Raw genomic sequence first — 19,639 nt, 5'->3', positions numbered from 1 at the left:
ACCCCAAAGACGGATGGGAACATTTCTGAAAGACATGCATAAGATAATAGGAGGAAAGACAGGGTAAGTGAGATAGAGAAACCTGTGTTACTTGCACAGATGTAAGAGATCTGGGAGGGAAGATAGGACATGAATTCTGTAACCTCAGCAGAAATCTCAGGAGAATGTTAATTCTAAGGCAGTATTTGTCTTTTCCTGATTCTTTAGTCCAGAAAACATACTTTGTATAAGTAGCCAGAAGCCAGTCGATTCGTACAACCCAACAGCCTTGACCTTTACATTTTTCTGTGTCAAAGCCTTCCCCTCCAAAGCCCTCACCCTATGCCTGGTACTTATAACCTGATGCTGCAGTCCCAGCAGAAAGCAATTAGTGAGTTTCTCCACTGGCCTGCCTCAGGCTATCTCGGGAACAGAAGTGCTCAGCCCAGAGAGAAGCAGGCTGCATGAAAATGAATGAAAAAGTCAACTCTAGGGGAAGAGGGGAGCGGGAGCAGCAGCGTCCCCTCTCCCGCCAGCGCCCGGGGATGCTGGTCTCTGTGCTCTCCCCCGGGGCTTCATTCCCCAGCGCCGTTTGAGGCTCAGCTCTGTAAAGTGCCATTTGCATCGGGATAGGATGTAACAAGAGCTGTAAATCACTGACGGCTGAGTGAACTCCTCCAGGGGCAGACACGGCGGAGCCGAGCCTCCGCAAGCTGTGGCAATGTGTGAACGGTGTCTTTTGTTGGGGGGGGAGGACTGGTGGCAATTAGATGATACTTATCTGGCCCTTTGATGTGTATTTACACAAACAACGTTTTCCTCTGGGACTTACGGTATAAAGGAGGAGTCGTGCTCCCCGACACCCTCCTTCCCGGCATCTCCGAAACAAGGCAGGATGACCAAAGCCCCTTTCTCTGTGGAGTGGTTGTCCCAAAGCAGCCAGGCCCTCAAGAGCCCCACCGAGGGCTCCCCGCACCGACCATCCTCCGCGGGCCATCGACCCGGCTCTGGCTCCAGCCCCGGCTTGAGCGAGCGGAGTGAGGAGCAGCCCGCCGGCCCGGGGGCCGAGAGAGGCGGCAGGAGCAGGGAGCGCTCGGCGGCCCGCCCCGCTGCAGGTAACACGGGTCCCCGCGGCCGCCGGGGCACCCCGGCGCTCCTGCGCTGGGAAGCGGAGGAGGAGGAGGAGGAGGGCGGGCAGGCCCTACGCCACCCTCCCAGGGCCCCGATGAGGCGCAACTGTGCAGAGGCTGCCCGGAGGCGAAGGAGGAGGGCGGGCAGACCCGAGGTTCCCGGGCCTGGCTGATCCTTTTCTTCCCTCTTCCCTGTCCCCAGGAACGGGCGGGCGCCCGTGGGGAGGAGCGGGGCAGCCCCCGCCGGAGGGCGGTGCGGAGTGCCCGGGCCCCGAGGAGCCCGGCGGCCGGGGCGGGCGGCGGCTGCGCACGGCCTTCAGCGCGGAGCAGATCAGCACCCTGGAGAGCTCCTTCCAGCGGCAGCGGTACCTGGGCGCGGCCGAGCGCCGCCAGCTGGCCGGCAGGATGCGGCTCTCGGAGGTGCAGGTGCGCGCGGCCGGGCCGTGGGAATGGGAATGGGAATGAGTGGGAATGGCCGGGGCACGGGCATGGGCATGGCTGGAACGTGGGCGTGGGAACAGGGTGGGGCATGGGCACGGCTGGGGCATAGGCTGGGTGCCACAGGGACCTCACCTCTCCTCCCTCCCTCCTCCCCTTTCCCCCAGATCAAAACCTGGTTTCAGAACCGCCGGATGAAGCTCAAGCGGCAGCTACAGGAGCTGAGGCCGGAGCCTTTTTGCAGCTCCCCTCTCCCTTACGGACCTCAGAGCAGCGTTGTGCCCTTGCCACTCACGTACGTGGCCCAGCCAGCACCTCTGCCCCAGCAAGGGGCTGCTTCTGGGGGCTTCACCTTGGCAACGCTGCCAGCACCCACCCTGGACCTCAGCAGCGCCTGCAGAGCACCGCCTGTGGGCTTCTGGGCAGCACCCTGCTTTGTGGGGTACAGGGATCCCAGAGCTTTCCTGCTGGGTGTCTGACCCTCTGGTATGGACTATGACCAAGGAGGATTTGCACTACTGATAGCTGCCCTCTTCTGTAACTGCCTGGTGGAGTTATGATGCAGCACTGAGCAAAATATTTTACAGAGACATACTGCACAATCTGAATCATGGACTTCAGGCCCTTGCATTTATAGGCAACTGTGTAAAATAGAAACAGTGGAACAAACACTAATATAAATGGAATCTTTTAATAAACCTAAACTTTTTCCAGCTTTCATGTTGATTCCCTCCACAAGGATTGTAGCCCTATTTATCCTGCCCTAAAAGAGTGCTTCTCTTCATTAGAGGAAGTATAGACTCCTTGTTCTCTAGATCTGTTCCGGCCACCTTCAATTTACTGAGAGTGAGTGCAAAAAAGCATGAATTTCCCTCTGTCCTCTAAAAGCAGGTGCCCAACCGCTCCAGCTACTTCCTAGTGGCACGTCCTCTGATGAGACTGCGCTTTTAACCAAATAAGTGGATAGACCTGTTACTAATACTAATACCGGGCTTGCTATAGTAGTGGAACAGATGTTTTCTGTTGGAGCCCTTTAAATAACTGAATATGATTTTAAGATGTAAAAAGTTACTTTCTAAATAAATATGTAAGTATATCACCACGCTTTCTTGTGCTGCCTCAGTAGATTAGTAAGGGCCTCTTGCCTAAACAGATCTTGGAAAGATGTAGCCTTGAAATTTCTTACCACAGAATGGTATCTTGGGACCTCACATGCACCTAATGGGATATGAGGGTGATGATCAAAAGAAATGTAACATTCCAAAGCTGGTTTTCCCCAAGTTGCAGTAAAATTTGTTACCATTGTGCTATGCGCTTTTAAAATTTGAATAATGCTCTAGAAAACATAAGATCAAAATGGCCTGATTTCAGGATAGAAAAAAGGCGCTGAGAAATGATCCTTGACAGATGTAAATTGTCATAAATTTTTCAAAGTCAATTGTCAACTCACATGAAAAGAACAATAAAAATTTACATCACTTCAGAGTTGATCTCGGAGATTATTAGAAGATTTCCAGTGCATATGTAATCTGGACTCATTTAATGAATGGTCCGAAGGTGCTCTGTCTGTCATCCCTGAACACACCTATTTTCTTTTGTATACAGGGCCAGTCTGCCACTAGAGTACACTTGCCTGATAAAAACCAACATTATGTGCCCCTGAAAGCTGTGGCCTTTTATTTTCTGAGTAGCTGTCACATTTGGAAACCTCAATTATTTTGTAATCCATGCTGTATTTTTCTAGCTTTTTGAGGTATTAGTATTTGCTTTCAATTGCCCAATTAGTGTGGTTCTAATGCAAGAGTTTCAGAAAACTAATAAGGGCTCAGGTGCTATCAATCTTGCTGAAATCTCAGGAATATGATGAGGTTTGGGATAGGAAATTTGTTGACATGAGATTAAAACTCCCGTTGAAGGGAGGCTTATTTCTCAAAGACAGGTATTACTGACCAGTTATACTGATTCGAATTTAAAAATAAAAATTTAAAAAAATTGCAATTCTCTCTGACTTTCAAATGCCATTAGGGAACTAGGAGGTTTTCAGAAAGCTCTGTAATGCTGAATACTTTATCTGCTCTAAAGCAGTGACATTTCTGAAATAGCAAAACAGTCAAGGCCAATAAATATACAGTTTACCCCCCAAAAAAGGAAAAGGTCTTAAGCGTGAGACTCGATCTGGCTACCCCGTTTTCAAGGGGAGTGTTTCAGGGGTTGGGTGATCCCCTTATAATCTTGTATGGTCACAGAGAACACCACCTCTCCCCCGAATGCTTGCTTGCCCAGTACAAAAGGAATAGTACTAGCTCTTCGTGCTGTTAGAAGCCAGAGCCCGCAGTATGGGGCGAGGGGGGGGAAGCAGCACCCACCCCCCCCACCCCGGGACCGGCCGGGGCTGCCCGCAGCGCTGCGGGAGCGCCCTGACCAAATGGGAGGAGGGTGAAAGGGAAGGGGGGACCGGCACCACCGCAGCTGGGCCCCGGGGGAAGGGGGGAATGAGAGAGATGAAAAGGCTGGGGAGGAGAGGGGGAGAACAAAGTGCTCCTCCCGCGGAAGGGAGCTGCTCCCGCGGGAACAGGGTTTGTGCGGGGCCGGAGCAGTCCCCCCTCAGTGCACAGGTTCAGGGCAAGGCAGAGGCGATTGGGGCTGTGGGGACAAGGTGTAGTGTCGCCATGCTTGCCACGATTTAAGCCCACGCGGGTTGTGGGGATCACGCTAGGACAAGCAGGGCTGTAGGGTCGTCTCGGAGGTGGAGGTTTTGCTTGAGGGGTGTGTGTGGGGGCTCCCTGTGGCCCCGCCGAGGCAGGCGGGTTTGGTGCGAGGGGCGCGGGCTGGCTGGCGGGGTGTCCGGTCTTCGGGCGTACGGGCTGCAGAAGAGCTGGAGAGGGAGAAGTCGGACCCTGTTTGAAAAGGTGCTAATGATCACTTAACATAATGACTCCCTGGCCACACATACACTCACCAAGCTCGCGAAATGCCTTGCCAGTGTGTTGGCAGGGCCAGCTTGCAAATATTGTCCCGTTTCCCAACAATTGCTCAGATGAACGCAAGAGGTGACGCTCACTTGGCTGAATTCCTAATGACAGCAGATTCTTCCGAATGTCTACATGGTAATTCCTCTTCTACCCGCAAAATTAGGTTTTCTCTGGAAGGTGACCAAGAAAACTGTATGTGAAAACACTTAAATTTTGCTAAAGCAGTCCATTTCTGTTACTAAAACTTGGTTGCAAGTTTTCCCTTTGGTGTGGGAGAAGGGAATTCCTTGTTTGAATTTCCCATCAACTGTGGCTTACCCTCGGCAGCCATGAAGGGTCACTAGTGCCAGGGCAGGACCCCTGCACTCCCGGGGTGCTCGTCGAGCGATGCTGCTCAGGCATCGCACCCGCCGCATGCCCCAGGGAGGCTGAGAGCCGCCTTCGTTTCCAGCACCCCCTTTTGTGTCTTTTATCGCATCACAATAACCACCAGTACGGGAACGTTCTCCGAGAAGACAAAGCGGTGTCCGCAAGTCAGCTACAAATGGGGGGGAGGGCGGGAAGCCGAGTCGATTAGCTGGGGAGGAGCAGCTTAATGCTTGTGCGGGGAAGCTGTTGGAGCTCCCCGCCTGGCGGCTCTCGGGGAAGGGGCTGTATAACCTGGAAACTGGGCTCCCCGGGCAGGAAAAGGGGGTGGGAGGGAAAGATTACCGAAGCACTAACTTCAAAGCCTTTCTCCCCTGCCGTGTGTGCACGGAGGGGGAGAAACATGATTGAATTAGCCCGGCGGTAATGGCAGGGAGCCGTCTGCAGCCCGCGCTCCTCCCGCCTGTCCCAGTTTGGCGAGAGCAGCCATCAGGGCACTGGGAATAGGGTCGGGATATTCCCCCCCCCCCTACAGCTCCCAGACACGGTGGAGCCACTCCAGGGACCTCTTTACAAACCAGGTGAAGTTATTCAGCGTTATGTGCTAATCCGGGGAGATCTCGCACTGCCAGGCCATTATGTCTAATTGCTGCCCATTATCTCTTTCTTTGATACTCAATTAGATGACAATTAACTTGATAAATCCCACCGAAGCGGGGGAGGAAGAAAGAGTAGAGATCTCTTCGTCTCGACATGTTCTCTGTGTAGACTTTACTATTTTTCCTTTAGAGTTGTCTCTTAAACTTCTAGGCCTCGACCTAGTGTTATCTTCTAATACTATTTAGTAGGGAGCTAATCCCGGCATCTCTTTGTTATTCGGGTAGGTTAAGTGCTTTAATTCTTATTTTAGTGCTTAGTTATTCTGCCCGGTCAATTCTGAACAAATGTGGAGGTGTCACAAATCCTTGGGCAATGCGGCGATGGCGTGAATAGGAATTCAAGTGCTATTTTGTTTCGAGCTAACTTGTATTTAACTTATCTAGGCGCTTTGTCCATTAGTTGCGCAAAGAACTGAATGAGATTTAGCGATAAATTGTTCCTAATGCAAAGCCCGTGTTTGCTCCCACAGTTGCTGAATAGGAATATCTGGGTTTGCAGCGTGTGAGCCGGGAGGGAAGAGGGTGCAGCACTGCCGGGTGAGTCAGGAGCATTTGTTATTTATTGTGTGTTAGTCCGCATTGTTCCCGTGGGCAAAGGAGCGCCTGGGTGATGGCCCTGTTAGTGTTTATGGGTACTTCAAACAGAAAAGCATCTATTCCGAAACAATCGATCTCGTTGATGCCTAATTGACTATCTAATGGCATCTATCAGGACATCAAAGGAGGCGCTGAATAACCTAGTTAGCATTTCCAAAGGGGAGCAGTGGAGGGTACAAACAGTCGTCAGTTGTCCCACCGGCCGCGGGCAGCTGCTCCTGGGGGCAGGGCGCCCAGCGCGGGCCCTGCCACTGCCCGCAGCCTCGGCTTCTCTACGGCAAAATGCCTTGGCTTGTCTGCCCTTCCAGCAATGTTAACTTCGTTCCCCGCAGTAAGTCAGCTTACTTGTCTCTGAAGGGTTGCCACACTGCCCCAGACTCTCTCCTCCTGACTATTCGTGCATCTAAATGTGGGAGAGTTGGGTGTTTTTCCCCCGTGGGGGTGAGGGGGCATTACCGTTATTCTTACTGCATCCTCTATCATCCCCATTTCTCCAGTTTTGTCAAGAAGACTTTGAAATATCTGGGCTTTTCAGAAAGTTAAATAAGCTCTGCCTACGATGGAAGCAGTAATTTAGTAGCCCAGCAGATCCCAGGTCTGGTGACCTAATACATCAGCTCTTAATCCAGGGTAAATGCTGTGACAATTTGCCCGGTGTATTGTTTTTTCATGAACTACTTCTTACAAACATGGCTAGTAGGAGAGTCTGGAACCTGAAAATTTGACCAATTATGCCAGAAATTAATTACTCGAGTGTGTCCAAAGAAGGACAACAAAGCTGGTGAAAGGTCTGGAGGACAGGTCTTATGAGGAGCAGCTGAGGGAACTGGAGGTGTTTAGTCTAGAGAAGAGGAGGCTGAGGGGAGACCTCATCGCCCTCTACAGCTACCTGAGAGGAGGTTGCAGAGAGCTGGGGATGAGTCTCTTTAATGAAGTAACAAGAGATAGGACAAGAGGGAATGGCCTCAAGTTGCACCAGGGAAGGTTTAGACTAGATACTAGGAAGCATTTCTTTACAGAACGGATTGTTCTAAATTGGAATGGGCTGCCTAGGGAGGTGGTGGAGTCCCCATCCCTGGAGGGGTTTAAGAGTCGGGTTGACATAGCGCTGAGGGATATGGTGTAGTTGGGAACTGTCATTGTGAGGTTAGTGTTTAAATTAGATGATCTTCAAGGTCTTTTCCAACCGAGATGATTCAGTGAAATTATTTTTCTTGTGAAGGATTATTCTTCTGTTTTCCAATCTGTCACCATTTTTTCTCATGCTGTCACAAAACCGTGTGTGGCAGTATGTTGAGAGACCTGGCACACCAACAGCATTCTTGCGGTGTACAAGTACTTCAGCCTCCAGCAAATGGTGAGCTTCTATATTCAGGAAATGCTGCAGCCTAGATAATGGGTTGAACTTTCTCCCAATAATATCTTTATGCATGTAGAGTTGCTACAGTCCTGCCTGCTCTCATGGGTTTACACTTTGTGTGCATGCACAAAGGCCCAGAAGAAATATTCCCATTGTGTGCCAGTGAGATAAATCTACCATTTGTCCCTAGAAGTCTTGCAGAATTCACATGAAAGGAGCACTTTCTTTTTCCTGATTATCTTAGCTGTAATTCACACATTCTGACATTAATCACTGCACCTAAATTTCAGGGTTACAAGTTACTGAGTTACTAAGTGCACATAAATTATCAGTAAATTTCTTGACATAAACATGTTTCTTATGGTTGTAAGGCTTACATGTAAATGCAGAACAATAAATATTTGTAATTATGATTTGGAGAAATGGGTCCACTATATTAATACAAATCATGTAAGAAAAATACATGTATTAGCCAATATAATAGAGTACCCCCAAGTTTTGGGTATACAGAGTTCTACACAAAAATACATTAATTTCCCTAAAAAACTTAGATTTATTTTTGATCGTGGTTATATATCAGTTGAATGGTACAAAAGTTTCAAGTGATACAAAATAATTGAATGGAGGTAAATTTGTGCTTCCTATAATCACCATATTTCTGCAAGGTGAGGGGAGAATTTAACTGCAGCTGCAGAGCCTCTATCCACCCAGGGTCATAAAAGTTTTCAAGTTTCTCATACTGGCACCTCTTTCTGGTGGGAGCTACAACAGCCACAGAACACCTCCCACCCCTTCCCCATCTGTTCCAGGGTTTTGTGGCCCTCAGCTACATTTGTCCAGAGGGGGGATCCTAGGGTTGGGTATAAACATCTTATTAAACACACAATTCAGATTGGATTCTAATTAAAAAAAAAAAAAAAAGAGTGGGAGGGGGGAGTAACTTTTCTTTGGTTTTCAGCCAACAGTGGGACAGGTCAGCTGTTTGCCTTCATCCTCAGACAAATGAGAGGGGAAATGACAGCAGCTATTCAGGAGTACTAACAATTTTCCTCTATAAAACACAGAATGTATAAATGCACAAGCTGGTCTCTTCGGGCACAGCACTGAATGGCCATCTCATGCCTGGTTTAATCTTGGCAGTAGCGATGAAGTGCTGCTCCCTAGACAGTAGTCCCTGGGTGTCACTGTGTGCCTTGGGGGGGGGACTGCAGGGCACAGGGGAGTCAGGGCTGACTGGCTTGGCTTAGGTTTCATCTGCTGAGCACCAGTGGGGAGGCCACCCTTGGTGGAACATGCTTGCTGGGTAGGTGTGTGCTAGTTTAGGAGCTCCCAGTGGTTTTCAGGTACTACCTCCAAACTTTGTTTTGGCTAGGCAGTCAGGCTCTGCAGATAGCGCACAACACGTAGCAAGGAACAACTTGTTGTGGATGAGTTTATACATAGTGGAGCTGGACTTTCTCTTCATGGATTTGTCTACACATGGGGTTGTTCAGAAATGGCCACTCTGAAATAACATGGAGATAGTGTGTACAGTGGTGCATTTGCTTCAGAAAAAGAGGGACCATACAGAGGTGGAATAGTTCAGGAATCATATTAAATCCAGAAGTTATTAAAATTCATGTGCAGACACTCAGCTCTTTTGGGGGGCAGTGAATGGCCTATCTCTGTCTGGAATGTGTCTAGGGAACACTGTGGGGTTTAAACACTCCCTGTTACTGTGGTTTTGGTTGGGTTGGTGGCACTCCCATGTGTTTCTGACCAAGGGAGGGAGTCTGGTCTCCAGCTCAATGTTCAGCTGCTTGGGCATTTGTGCTGGCTTGTGCATATGAGCCAAAATTACAGTTTTGGGCCAACACTGAGTGAACCTCCGTCGGTGGCTGTGCCCAGCACCCCGCAAGGAGCAGTCCCATCTCTCTATCAGGGCCGTGCCGAGGCAAGTACAGCCTCTCCCATCCCTGCCCTTAGGGGCTGATGTTGCAAGCAAAGTTCCAGGAGGAATCCAGCTCCTGGGCTCTGTGGATTTGGGAAGGCATTTGCATTGCCCTAGTGCCTGGGCTTTATCGCTCCCCTGGGGCCAGAGCTGGAATAAGCCACCACGGCCTTTGTGGGGGCAGGAGGGGTCGATAATGTACTGTCCATTGCCCTGGCCGTGGAGTTACCGGAACACTTGAAACAATGAAAATGGGTAGCACGAATATGATTTTATCCCCTGATCTTTCAGGGGAGTTTTGAGGGGAGTTGTTTTGTTTGGGGTGTTTGACTTTTTTTTTTTTTTTTTTTTACTGAGAAAAAAACCTCACATCTATTCTTATGTGTGGAAACTGAGATTATTGCTGTGTTCTTAGAAAGAAACAAGCTCCCACCGCAGTAGATCACAGTTTTATGGTGCCCACTCCTTTCAGTTGTGCATCCCAGCAGGAACTCCGAGAAATTTAGTGCAAATTGAGGTCCTGTCAGTGCATTTACCCAGTTACAGGGATGGTGGTCACTTTCCCTGCTCTTCAGGAAAAAACGATGTCTAGAATGTGATGTTATCCAAGTATTGCCACTGCCAGTGGGGTAGTGGTCAGTGCTGTCTTTTTCACTGGAGCGGCTAAAAGCCGGGTGTAAGTTGGACACAAGAGCTCGGAGACGGGCTGAGCTGCCGGGATGCCCTCTTTTCCCAGCCGGCCTTTCCCCAGGCAAGCTTTGCTGGGCATGGGGCGGTGTGGTGTGTCTTGGTGTCCTCCCTGTATTACAGTAAGGGCATAGTCCTTCTCGGGAAGAGACGTGTGGATTGGGATAGTTTGAAGCTGATGAGGTGCGAGCTTCGCTGGTCCCTTAGTGCTTTGATCGCTAAACTCTTGGGGAGATCAGTTGCGTTTTCTGGCTAGACAGACGGCGCCAAATTCAAGCTGAGAGGGCCCACGGCCCTGCTAACCGCACAGCCCGGCCGTAGTCCCCGCGGGTGAGGGCTCAGCCTCGGGGACAGGGACTTCTTCATAGTGGTCCCCCACAGCTTTTGCCGGGGAGTCCGGTCCGAGGTGAAGTGTCCCGGTGCTGGCAGGATTCGCCGGCATAACGTTCTCTCTCACCCTCCATCCCGACGGTGCGGGCCGGGCCGGGCCGTCTCGGGGCTGGTTTCGGGTACCTGCGCAATGGGGAACCCCACGGCTGAAAAGGGAGTGGGTAAAACCGCGCTGTTATCGGCACCGTCGGTATCTTTAAACGCCAGTTTGCGGGGCTGGGCCTGCCCGTGTCCTGCCCTCCGGGGGAGAGGGGCAGGTTTGCACTTCAAGGGGGTCTCCCCGGCCCCTCAGACACGCTGGAGCCAGGGGCTGTAGACGTTTGCCAGACGTGTGAACTTTCCTCCTAGCTCGCAGCTGTTATCTCTGCTCGATTCCCACTTTGATGTGGTTCACACTTGCAGACGAGCCCGTCCGGGACCGGAACGCCCATATAAGAGCGGGCCGAGCAAGACGGTCCCCCAGCCAGTGTCCGCCATGAACCAGGCCACACTCCCCCGGGTAGAGACCAAGTCCCACGGGGTCAGGCCCCACATCTGCTGCGCGCCCCCTCCCCGCGCCCCCGCCTCTCTCGGCAGTACCCGCCTCCTGGCCAGAGCCGAGCCCCGGCGGCGGGGGCCGCGGCCGCTCCAGCCTGCGGACAGCGAGCCCTGCGCGGCAGAGCAGGATCGAGACGGTCCCCGGGAGCCCATCGAGCCGTGCCCGTCAGAGCCAGGTGGGTGTGGAGGGGACAGGGAGGAAGAAAAGGGGAGCGGGCGGGCGGGACGATGCCCGTCGGTGCAATGGCCCGGCAGGATGAGGGGAGGCGGAGGCCCCCCCACGCAGGGGGAAGAGGCCTCACCGCCGCCCCTTCCCTCCTCCTTTGCAGCCCCCGACGGCGGCTGGCTGAGCGCCGACGAGTCTTCGGGCTACGAGAGCGAGAGCGCGGGCGGGGAGCGCCCGGCGGCGGCGAGCGGGACCCGCGGGCGGCAGCGGCGGGCGCGGACAGCCTTCACCTCGGAGCAGGTCTGCCGGCTGGAGAAGACCTTCCAGCGGCAGAAGTACCTGGGGGCCTCGGAGCGGAGGAAGCTGGCGGCTGCCCTGCAGCTCTCCGAGATCCAGGTGGGTCCCAGAGGAAGCGGCTCCTTCCCGGCCCCGTCGCGCAGGGGCAGCCAGGCTCGGCGGTCTTGCATCGGCCTTCCCCGTGCTGAACAGACCTAATTGTCTTCAGCGGGGTTTAGCAGCGGCTGTGGGGAGGGTAGTGGGACTCCTCGGGGATTAATTAGCGAGTTAAGACTCGGGGAACTTGGAAGTACTTTCTACCGGGGAGGTATCAACAGCCCTTATTTCTTAGTAAGGTAATTGCTTGTTCTTGGTGTACAGCGATCTGCGTAGACCTTGCAAAGCTTATATACAGTCTTAAAGACTCGAAGTGATTAATCTAAAATCGCTGATCACGGACATTCTTCCCCTCTACACTCCCCAGATCCTCTGTTTCGGTTAGCTAGGGTGAAAGCATCCGTCCAGCTCTGTCAATTCAAGTGGAACAAAACGGCAAAAGCAGCCGAGATACAGTCGTTCATAGTTTGCATGTTATTTTTAAGCAAAGTCCCTGATCTGTCTTCTCCACCCCCCACCCCGTTCTGTTTTGTTGCTCAGATCAAGACCTGGTTTCAGAACCGGAGGATGAAACTGAAGAGGCAGATCCAGGACCACCAGCACGGCCTCGCGTCCCCTGCTCCACTCTACAGCTATTCCCCGGGGACCCCACCAGCTCTGCTTCAGGATGGGCTCCACTACCCTTTTGCTCCTCAGCACCAGAGACTCCTGCCTTTTACCCCGGTGCCTGCTGTACAGTTCAGCTTCTCCTTTCCCAGATATGATGCATCGCAAAGCACCTACCGCTTTATGGCAAACGACCTGCCGTACTACCATCAACACATTCTTCCTCATAATTTTATCCATCCAATTATTCAGAGCAAAATGGACAAGCAATGCCACCCTGTATATGCATTATAGTGAAAAAGAAAGGGCAGGCAGAGGTGAAAACTGTAATGTATTTGGTGCTCAGAACTCATCTGATTTGGAAGAGTATGTGTTTATTATTTTAAATTAAATGTGAAAAGGAATAATTTTATATTTGTACTGATTGATATTAAAATTTATTGGATGTGATGCCACTCCATAATTTTTTGTTTGATAAGCTATTAATTTTTAAAATAGTGTTAGTCTACTATTTTCATTCAAAAGATAGTAGACTGAAAGGAAGCTGCTGAAAGGGAACTGGACAGAGAAAATCCGTAGCAGAAACTTGCTTTTGCCAAATTTCTCGTGGTGTAGGGCAAAGTTATTAAGTTTAATCTGAAATGGGCATGTTAAGAAACTGGTTTTCATTGTACATCCCCAGTTTTCCATGTATGTGTGTATGTATATATACATAAATAAAATCTGAACAGAGTTATATGTGCCAACTCTGTAAAGGTCACCTGAATTCCAATTTTTGGGTAATGGGGAAGGATTTAGATGTTTTAATACATTTTATTTGATTTTCCTGCACTCATGCTGAGATGTCTTGTCTGGCATTGAGTGTGTTTGGGAGCCTGGACCTTAATAGTTGCATTGCATTGTGCTTTTGGCTAAGTGCATCCCTCCAGGAGGAAGGAGAGTCTTGGTAAGTTTCTCTTCTGAATATCAATCAATTCATTGCTTTGCATTTCCAGTCTCATCTGTCATGTGAAAGCATCAGCTGTGTTAAACACAAATATTAAGTCGATGTGTCTTTAAACAGGAATCAAACAGTTCAAGCCTTCAATGTGGCGTTTTTAGTTTTACTAATTATCAAAACAAATACTTTGTAAAAAAATTTAACAGCATAATTGTGTTTGGTTCATTAGCCATATAGTCTACATGGATTTTTAACCCGCAGATTTGGCCTTTGATTCACCACTAAATGCCCATGATAACTGCATACATTGAACCTTTCTTTAGTAAATTGAACCCTTTAGAAGAAACATTTAAAAGGAGTAGCTCAAGTTTTTGTTTTAGCAATCCTGAAATTTGTTTATATTTAGTTCTCCCTGTGATCAGTTTTCACTCCTCTCCTGAAATAGCTTGGTTAAAGTCTAAAAGATCGAGAAATAAGAAATGTCAATGAAGTTTCTTAATTCACCTGAAAGGTCTTCTAAATGCATTAGAAACCATTGCTGCAGTGTGATTTAAATTTTTCCCCTCCACGCTCCAATCCAGTGAGCCCTCAACGAGTTTCGATTTAATAGCCGTGGGGCTTCTCACTTGTGAAAGGATGGCTTGGAAGGGGAAAGGGAATTCTCTCCAATTATATTCCAAACCAGATGCAGTCTTAACTCCGAGAGGATCCAGGTTGACAGGTTGGAAGCAAACTTGCTGGTAGCTGGGGGAAGTGAGATGTGGAATTACAGGCTGACCATCAATAGTCATGCTGCATCTTCTGAGAAATGCATGTTGTCCCTTCAGCTGCCTAACTGCATCTCAGAGCAGTGCTGTTGTGCTGTGGCACTGGGGTGTGTTGGGAGAGGGGGAAATTCTTTCAAGTGTCTCTCCCCCTCCACCTAGGCAGGAAAGGATAGGGGTGCTTGAGAGCAGGTTCAGAGATGGGATTTCTTTTTTCTCACCAGAGGTTATAATCAGACAGCAGATAAGACAGGGGGTGGGAATTTGGGTGGAAGTACACTGAAGCCTGATTGCACCTTTGCTCTCCTTAGCCCCACAACACAACCGCTAATGGGAGGGGAGGGAGGAGCAGGGAAGGCATGGCACAGCACTGTTATAGGCTGCATTTGTCAACTTTTTTTCTTATAAGCAATCTCTGTAGGAAAGGGAGGGGTTGGGGGAGAGGGGTAATTTTTTTTTTTTTTTCCTCTCTTGACAAAGTAGTCTAACCATCACCTGGCAAGCAGGTTAGGATGGTCAGGGGGCAGGGAAGGAGATGTAATCTCACTTGCTGCCGTTGCTTTATGCTGATGCAAGATCTCGCTGCTCCCTAAAGGCTCAGCTTTGCCATTTTCCATAAAGCTTGCTTTGGGATTTTTAAGAACAGTCCCGAGTATTTCTGATAGCAAACCTAACAGAACCCTGCAGTTTAAAATTAGTGAAGCCGCCAAGTTACAGCTGAAACCGTGCAAGTAAAAACTGAAGCATTTTCATTTTGAGTGTCCTGAGAGACCTGAACTTGTGAACAACGTCAATGCTTTCGTCAACAGATTTAAAATATGTTTGACACTGGCATCAAAATACATGCTTGCCGATTAATTCCTTAGCCTCAGCTCTCTTCAAATGCATGGATGGAATATCTACATCAACAAACAGGGGAGATCACTTTAGGAATGATGTAGAATATACAGATAAAAGACATTACTGGGCAACTTAGTTTCATTCATAGGGCTGCTACCTTTGGTACCATTTTCATTTCAACGCCTTTGCTGTGGCTTACAAATCTTTCCTTAAAAACCCACACTCAAGTAGAATGTCCATGGTTTTTACCCCTGTTGTTTATTACATGATATAATTACTATGTAATATAATGACTATGTAATTATATAGCACAAACAGTACTCTACTTTTTCAGTGGAGATCCCCACATGATTATAGGTTATTTTCTGAAAAGCAGACTTTTGGATAAGAAAATTTATAGAGAAGTTTCCATACAGCATAGTGAAGACTGTAGGAACAAAGGGAAGTTTCAAGTCATCCACTTATCTCAGTATTACTTCTCTAACACATGCAAATTCTTCTCTACTTTAACATAAACCCCAACATTTGATTAAAAAAAATAAAATTGAATCATCAATCTACCAAATATAACAAAATAAGTTAAATAATTACTCTTAGAGATATTTGGCACTTCTTATTTTGATTACAGGTCATCTTTGGCATTTTTAACAGGAAGGAAGATATGGCTGGAACTTCAGTCTTTTGTGGTCATCGGTTAGAGTCATTGCTGGAATTACAGAAGGGTAACAAGATGATCCTGGGCTGGGAGGCAATAGTAAAGCTGGACTTGGCAAAACTGCTTGAAGGGACTGAGCTGGAACAGAAGGTAACAACAAGGCAGTGCTTGGCATAGCTGGGTGAAGGGTAACAGCAGTGGTAGAAGAGACATTAACCTCCATCCCACGAGAATAGCTGGATGTAGCAGTATCTGGGTAACAGCGGTAGGGCAAAAATAAGCCTGAGAAAAGAGCTTCCACCCTGGCATCTTGAGTCTGACGTTTAAACTTCATACGACGATTCTGAAACCAGGTTTTAATCTGAGGATAAGGGGGGGGGGGGAAAGTCAAGAACCAATGCACTTGTCCCTTTTCCATATAGTAATACATTCTGTATATTATCAGAGTAACAGAGTATATTAGCAGTTACAAGATTTAGGGCTAATAACATTGATTTATATTCAGTGGAGAGTAATTTTCTTTGCACCAGGAGGAATCAAGCTGTGACAACTCCATGACGAATGGCAAGCCCAATTACTCAGAGATCAGATTTATACCGGGACTGGTGCTGTGGGATTAAAAGGCCTGGGTAGCGTTAGTTCTGTTCAGAGAGAAATCCTGCAATACTGCCAAGCAGATACCTAATTTTAAGGAAGAATTAGCCTGAAAATTGAAACTCGGGTGATGGTGCAAGTATTTTTACCTCCGATGAGGTTTCACCTTTTAAGTTTGTGTGCACCGTTTTCCACTGGCAGATTGTCTCCGGTTTAACGCAAGGCTGGGGCGGGCGGCAGAGCCGTGCCAGCCGGGGCAGGGATGTAAACTCGCTTCCGTTTGTGGTCTGCCAGGGGAGGGGCTGGCAGGCGGCCGGGCCCGCCGCCCCTGCGGGAACCGTCACTGTCCCCGTCCCCGCGATGTCATGATGTGCCGGGCTGAGGCCGCCTCTCCCCTCCCGCAGCTTTCGGGAGGGGTGCGAGGGCCCGCGGGCCGGCGAGGGCAGAGGCGGGCCCGGGGCGGCCCGGCCGCGCTCACCTGGCTCTGGGAGAGGTTCAGCGCGGCGGCCAGGCGCCGCTTCTCGCTGGCGCCGATGTAGCGCTGCTCGCGGAAGCTCCGCTCCAGCTCCTGCAGCTGCGTGGCCGAGAACTTGGTGCGAGGCCGCCCGGGCACGGCCCCGCCGCCCGCCTCCGCGTCGTGCCCGGGGCTGCTGCGGCCCGCGGCCTCCCGGTCCCGGAGCGCGGCTGCGGGGACAGGAGCGGGGGGTCAGGGCCGGGGAGGGGGCGACACACGGACCCCTTCCCCCGGCTGCGGGGGCCGGGCCGCGCGGGCGGTGACGTCGGCGGCGGCCGCACGTGCGGCTGCTGCCCCGCGACCGCCTCACGTGCGGCCGCCGCCGCCGGCCCCGCCGCGCGCCCCGCCCGCGCGGGGAGGCGGGACTCACCGCGCGCCGCCGCGCTCTCCGCGCCGCCGGTGCCTCCGGGCGGGGAGCGGGGCCGGCGGGCGGCGGCGGGCCGGGCTCCGCCGCGGCTGCTCTGGGCCAGCCACTCCACCGAGAAGGGCCCCTTCTCCATCGCTCCCGCCGCTGCCGGCGCTCCGCGCTCGCTGAGGCCGCCCCGGCTTCGGGGGCAAACATTTAAAGCGCCTTCCGCGAAGCGGTTTGAAAAGGCCGCAAAGCATCAAATGAGGCCGAGAACAAAGGGCCCCATTGAGAGGCGCTTTAATCTCCCCTTTCAGGTGATTGTTACATCCGCCTAATCTCTGGACGCGGTAGTTAGCAGAACCCAAGGCTACCTGACCTGGCGCCAAGTTCAGTTTTGAGTCGTCTCCTGACCACGTAGCTGCTAATAATTGCATCACGGCCTGTGCTTTTTAGGCTGACCAAGCATGGCCTCGGCTCTTGAACCACGCCGTGATTTTCAATCGTTATCTCCTGGTATGAAGGAGAAGGATTCAGAAGGGACCTGTAACAAAGGAGGATATAGAGAGGCCTCTTCTATGAGATTTAAACCCAAATTTAGAGCCCCTCTTGCCTGTTTGGTGCAAGGTTGGGAAGAATCCTGTTGCCTTTGTACCAGCAGAGGACAGTGACTCGAGGCAGGAACAAGTATGTAGTCCTCAAGCTTGCAAATAGGTAAAAATTATGGAGAAACGCTGGTGCTAGTATCTTCCCAGTATGTCTATGAGTAACGTGCTGCTCTTTGTTAAGTCAGGGTGCGCAGATGTCGGTTGAACTAGGAGTTAGTTGGTAATGCTGCGTTTAATACTTTTCGCTGCTGTCCATGAGGCAGTGCTGCAGTTAGGACTCTTGTATTTCTCTGAAGCGTGAGCTACAGTTGTTGTCTTCAGTTTATGTAGTATCAGAGATGTAAAGAAGTGTTCTGAAGAGAAGGTTTAAAACTAGATCACAGTGGTGTTAGTTAGCAATTTGTTAGGTCGTTTGTAGAAAGGAAGGTGGGAAGTTTTGCATTATAGGTAGTAGAATGAGTTAATTCTTATGAATTTATTTAAGAATCAGATTCAGCAATAAGCAGTTACATTTCAGGATATTGGACAGGACAAGAAACACTGAAAAAACGAGTAGTTGGCTTGAATTTATCTGTTCTTCTCTTAAAACAGGATCTCCTTTCCCTACACCCCAAGAAAGAAATGTGTGCATTTCAAAGTAAACAGTCTGATGTTCTTATAAAGTAGATCAAAGAAGAGGAGTGTAAACTCTGTTCAGAGGCAGTCTGTTCAAGGATGATTCAGATAAGGGTGAGAAAATAACCACTTTTACGGTCTGAAGTGGGCCTGGGATGGCACAGTCCTTATCCTCTGCAAACACAGGCTAACACATTTACAGGTTGTTTCAGTAAACAGTCACTACTGCTTGAGTTTATACAGTCAGACATAATGAACTAGCTTTCACGCAGAGCTGAACGTGTTTGAGACAATATGTTAATGTTTAGACTTCAAAGAACTTCATGTCCCTTTTTATGAACGGTGATGTACTTGTAGTGAGATGGCAAAAGTCAGAAAATGCTACTCTTACAGCTCTTTTTCCTCTAAGGTTTTCTATATTTTCTCAGGCAGGAATATTATTGTCTCCCATAAAATGTAATAGGATTTCCATGCTTCTTAACTGTGCAGAAGCACGACATAAGAAATTTGTAGGCACTGACTTTGAATATTCTTCATACACACATCTGCAGTTATAAAATCTTTTGTTTTTCTTGTAATAACGAGAAAAAAATTCTCTTGGATATCTATCTGGGCAGTCTGTTTTTCTTTTTTTTTGTTTTTTTTTAATCAGCATGAGACTTCTAGGAGGTGACTACATACACTTCGAAGTAAAGAAATGACTTTGCATAGCTGACGCTTATACTTTACTGAAAAGCTTATCTGACTAGACTAACAGGGATGGCAGTTGCATTGTCTTCACCTGCTTCTAATTCCACCCACAGCAATCTACACCTTTTAAAAACAATTAAGATGCAAGTTAGAAGTTACAGCTTTTCTTTTTAATGATAAAACCAAACCCCACAGATAAATCTGCAGAATTTTTTTCTGCATTTACCAGATGAAATAAATCTTCACAGAAAACCCAACCAACCAGCCAACAAAAACCAGGAAGGAGACTGTTGCTAAGTAGTCTTCTTTGACAACAGTCAAGGAGTATATAGTCTTGAACCCTTAGTATAACGTTATGGAAAAATTACTGGGAAATAATCGTCTTCAGGACGATTTGTCTGAAGTGGACCATCGTGTGTATTTTTAGTTAGCTCGGTTTCTAGTCTAACAAACCTGCAAATCTGTCCCAGAAAGAAGTTTGGTATGGAAAAATGATGTCATAGACAATTTCTGAAGTGAATTGCTGAAACACATTTAGTGTAACAGGTAACATCTAATCAGAAGGATCAGTAAGACATCATTCCTTTATTATATTATTGTTTCTAGTTGTTAATTATTCTTGTTCTTGTTTTAATAGATGAACAACTGTTTTTAACCAACAAAAGGATTATTACCATGATGTCATAATTTGAATTTGTATTTTAGTGTTAATGACACTTGTGAGTTTGTGTTCGGGTTTTTTTGGTTTGGTGGTTTGGTTTTGTTTTGTGGTTTTTTGGTTTGTTTTTTTTTTGGGGGGGGGTTGTTGTTTGTTTTTGTTTTTTTTTTTTTTTTAATTCCTTCAATCATTGATCATGTTATTT

General features: G+C 49.0%; 3 protein-coding genes across 3 annotated transcripts; 2 read left to right on the top strand and 1 right to left on the bottom strand.

The window, feature by feature from the left end:
• Positions 1–874: 874 nt before the first annotated feature.
• LOC141961510 (homeobox protein ceh-30-like) lies at positions 875–2,026 on the top strand. Its single transcript, XM_074908458.1, has 3 exons — positions 875–1,094; positions 1,312–1,535; positions 1,715–2,026. The coding sequence occupies exons 1-3, from the start codon at positions 875–877 to the stop codon at positions 2,024–2,026; spliced, it is 756 nt and encodes a 251-aa protein (XP_074764559.1).
• Positions 2,027–10,983: 8,957 nt separating this feature from the next.
• Positions 10,984–12,504, top strand: LOC141961196 (homeobox protein vent1-like). Its single transcript, XM_074907921.1, has 3 exons — positions 10,984–11,221; positions 11,375–11,607; positions 12,145–12,504. The coding sequence occupies exons 1-3, from the start codon at positions 10,984–10,986 to the stop codon at positions 12,502–12,504; spliced, it is 831 nt and encodes a 276-aa protein (XP_074764022.1).
• A 2,561-nt stretch (positions 12,505–15,065) lies between these two features.
• Positions 15,066–17,300, bottom strand: LOC141961195 (uncharacterized). Its single transcript, XM_074907919.1, has 3 exons — positions 16,997–17,300; positions 16,482–16,702; positions 15,066–15,770 (listed from the first exon to the last, which is right to left on the bottom strand). The coding sequence occupies exons 1-3, from the start codon at positions 17,298–17,300 to the stop codon at positions 15,399–15,401; spliced, it is 897 nt and encodes a 298-aa protein (XP_074764020.1). The 3' UTR covers positions 15,066–15,398.
• Positions 17,301–19,639: the final 2,339 nt, after the last annotated feature.

The sequence above is a fragment of the Athene noctua genome, chromosome 5 (genome assembly GCF_965140245.1).
Source record: "Athene noctua chromosome 5, bAthNoc1.hap1.1, whole genome shotgun sequence".
In the NCBI taxonomy this organism is placed as follows: domain Eukaryota; kingdom Metazoa; phylum Chordata; class Aves; order Strigiformes; family Strigidae; genus Athene; species Athene noctua.
The sequence above is the reverse complement of the archived record's forward strand: the minus strand, read 5'-3'. Positions and strand labels throughout refer to the sequence as shown.

Excerpts from the sequence above, each read along its gene's own strand:
- LOC141961510 (XM_074908458.1), top strand. The coding sequence starts at position 875 with ATGACCAAAGCCCCTTTCTCTGTGGAGTGGTTGTCCCAAAGCAGCCAG. Across the intron at positions 1,095-1,311 it reads GGCGGCCCGCCCCGCTGCAG|GAACGGGCGGGCGCCCGTGG; the intron begins GTAACACGGGTC and ends CCCTGTCCCCAG. Across the intron at positions 1,536-1,714 it reads TGCGGCTCTCGGAGGTGCAG|ATCAAAACCTGGTTTCAGAA; the intron begins GTGCGCGCGGCC and ends CCTTTCCCCCAG.
- LOC141961196 (XM_074907921.1), top strand. The coding sequence starts at position 10,984 with ATGAACCAGGCCACACTCCCCCGGGTAGAGACCAAGTCCCACGGGGTC. Across the intron at positions 11,222-11,374 it reads GCCGTGCCCGTCAGAGCCAG|CCCCCGACGGCGGCTGGCTG; the intron begins GTGGGTGTGGAG and ends CCTCCTTTGCAG. Across the intron at positions 11,608-12,144 it reads TGCAGCTCTCCGAGATCCAG|ATCAAGACCTGGTTTCAGAA; the intron begins GTGGGTCCCAGA and ends TTTGTTGCTCAG.
- LOC141961195 (XM_074907919.1), bottom strand. The coding sequence starts at position 17,300 with ATGCAATTATTAGCAGCTACGTGGTCAGGAGACGACTCAAAACTGAAC. Across the intron at positions 16,703-16,996 it reads TGGAGAAGGGGCCCTTCTCG|CTCCTGTCCCCGCAGCCGCG; the intron begins GTGGAGTGGCTG and ends CCTGACCCCCCG. Across the intron at positions 15,771-16,481 it reads TGAACCTCTCCCAGAGCCAG|ATTAAAACCTGGTTTCAGAA; the intron begins GTGAGCGCGGCC and ends CCTTATCCTCAG.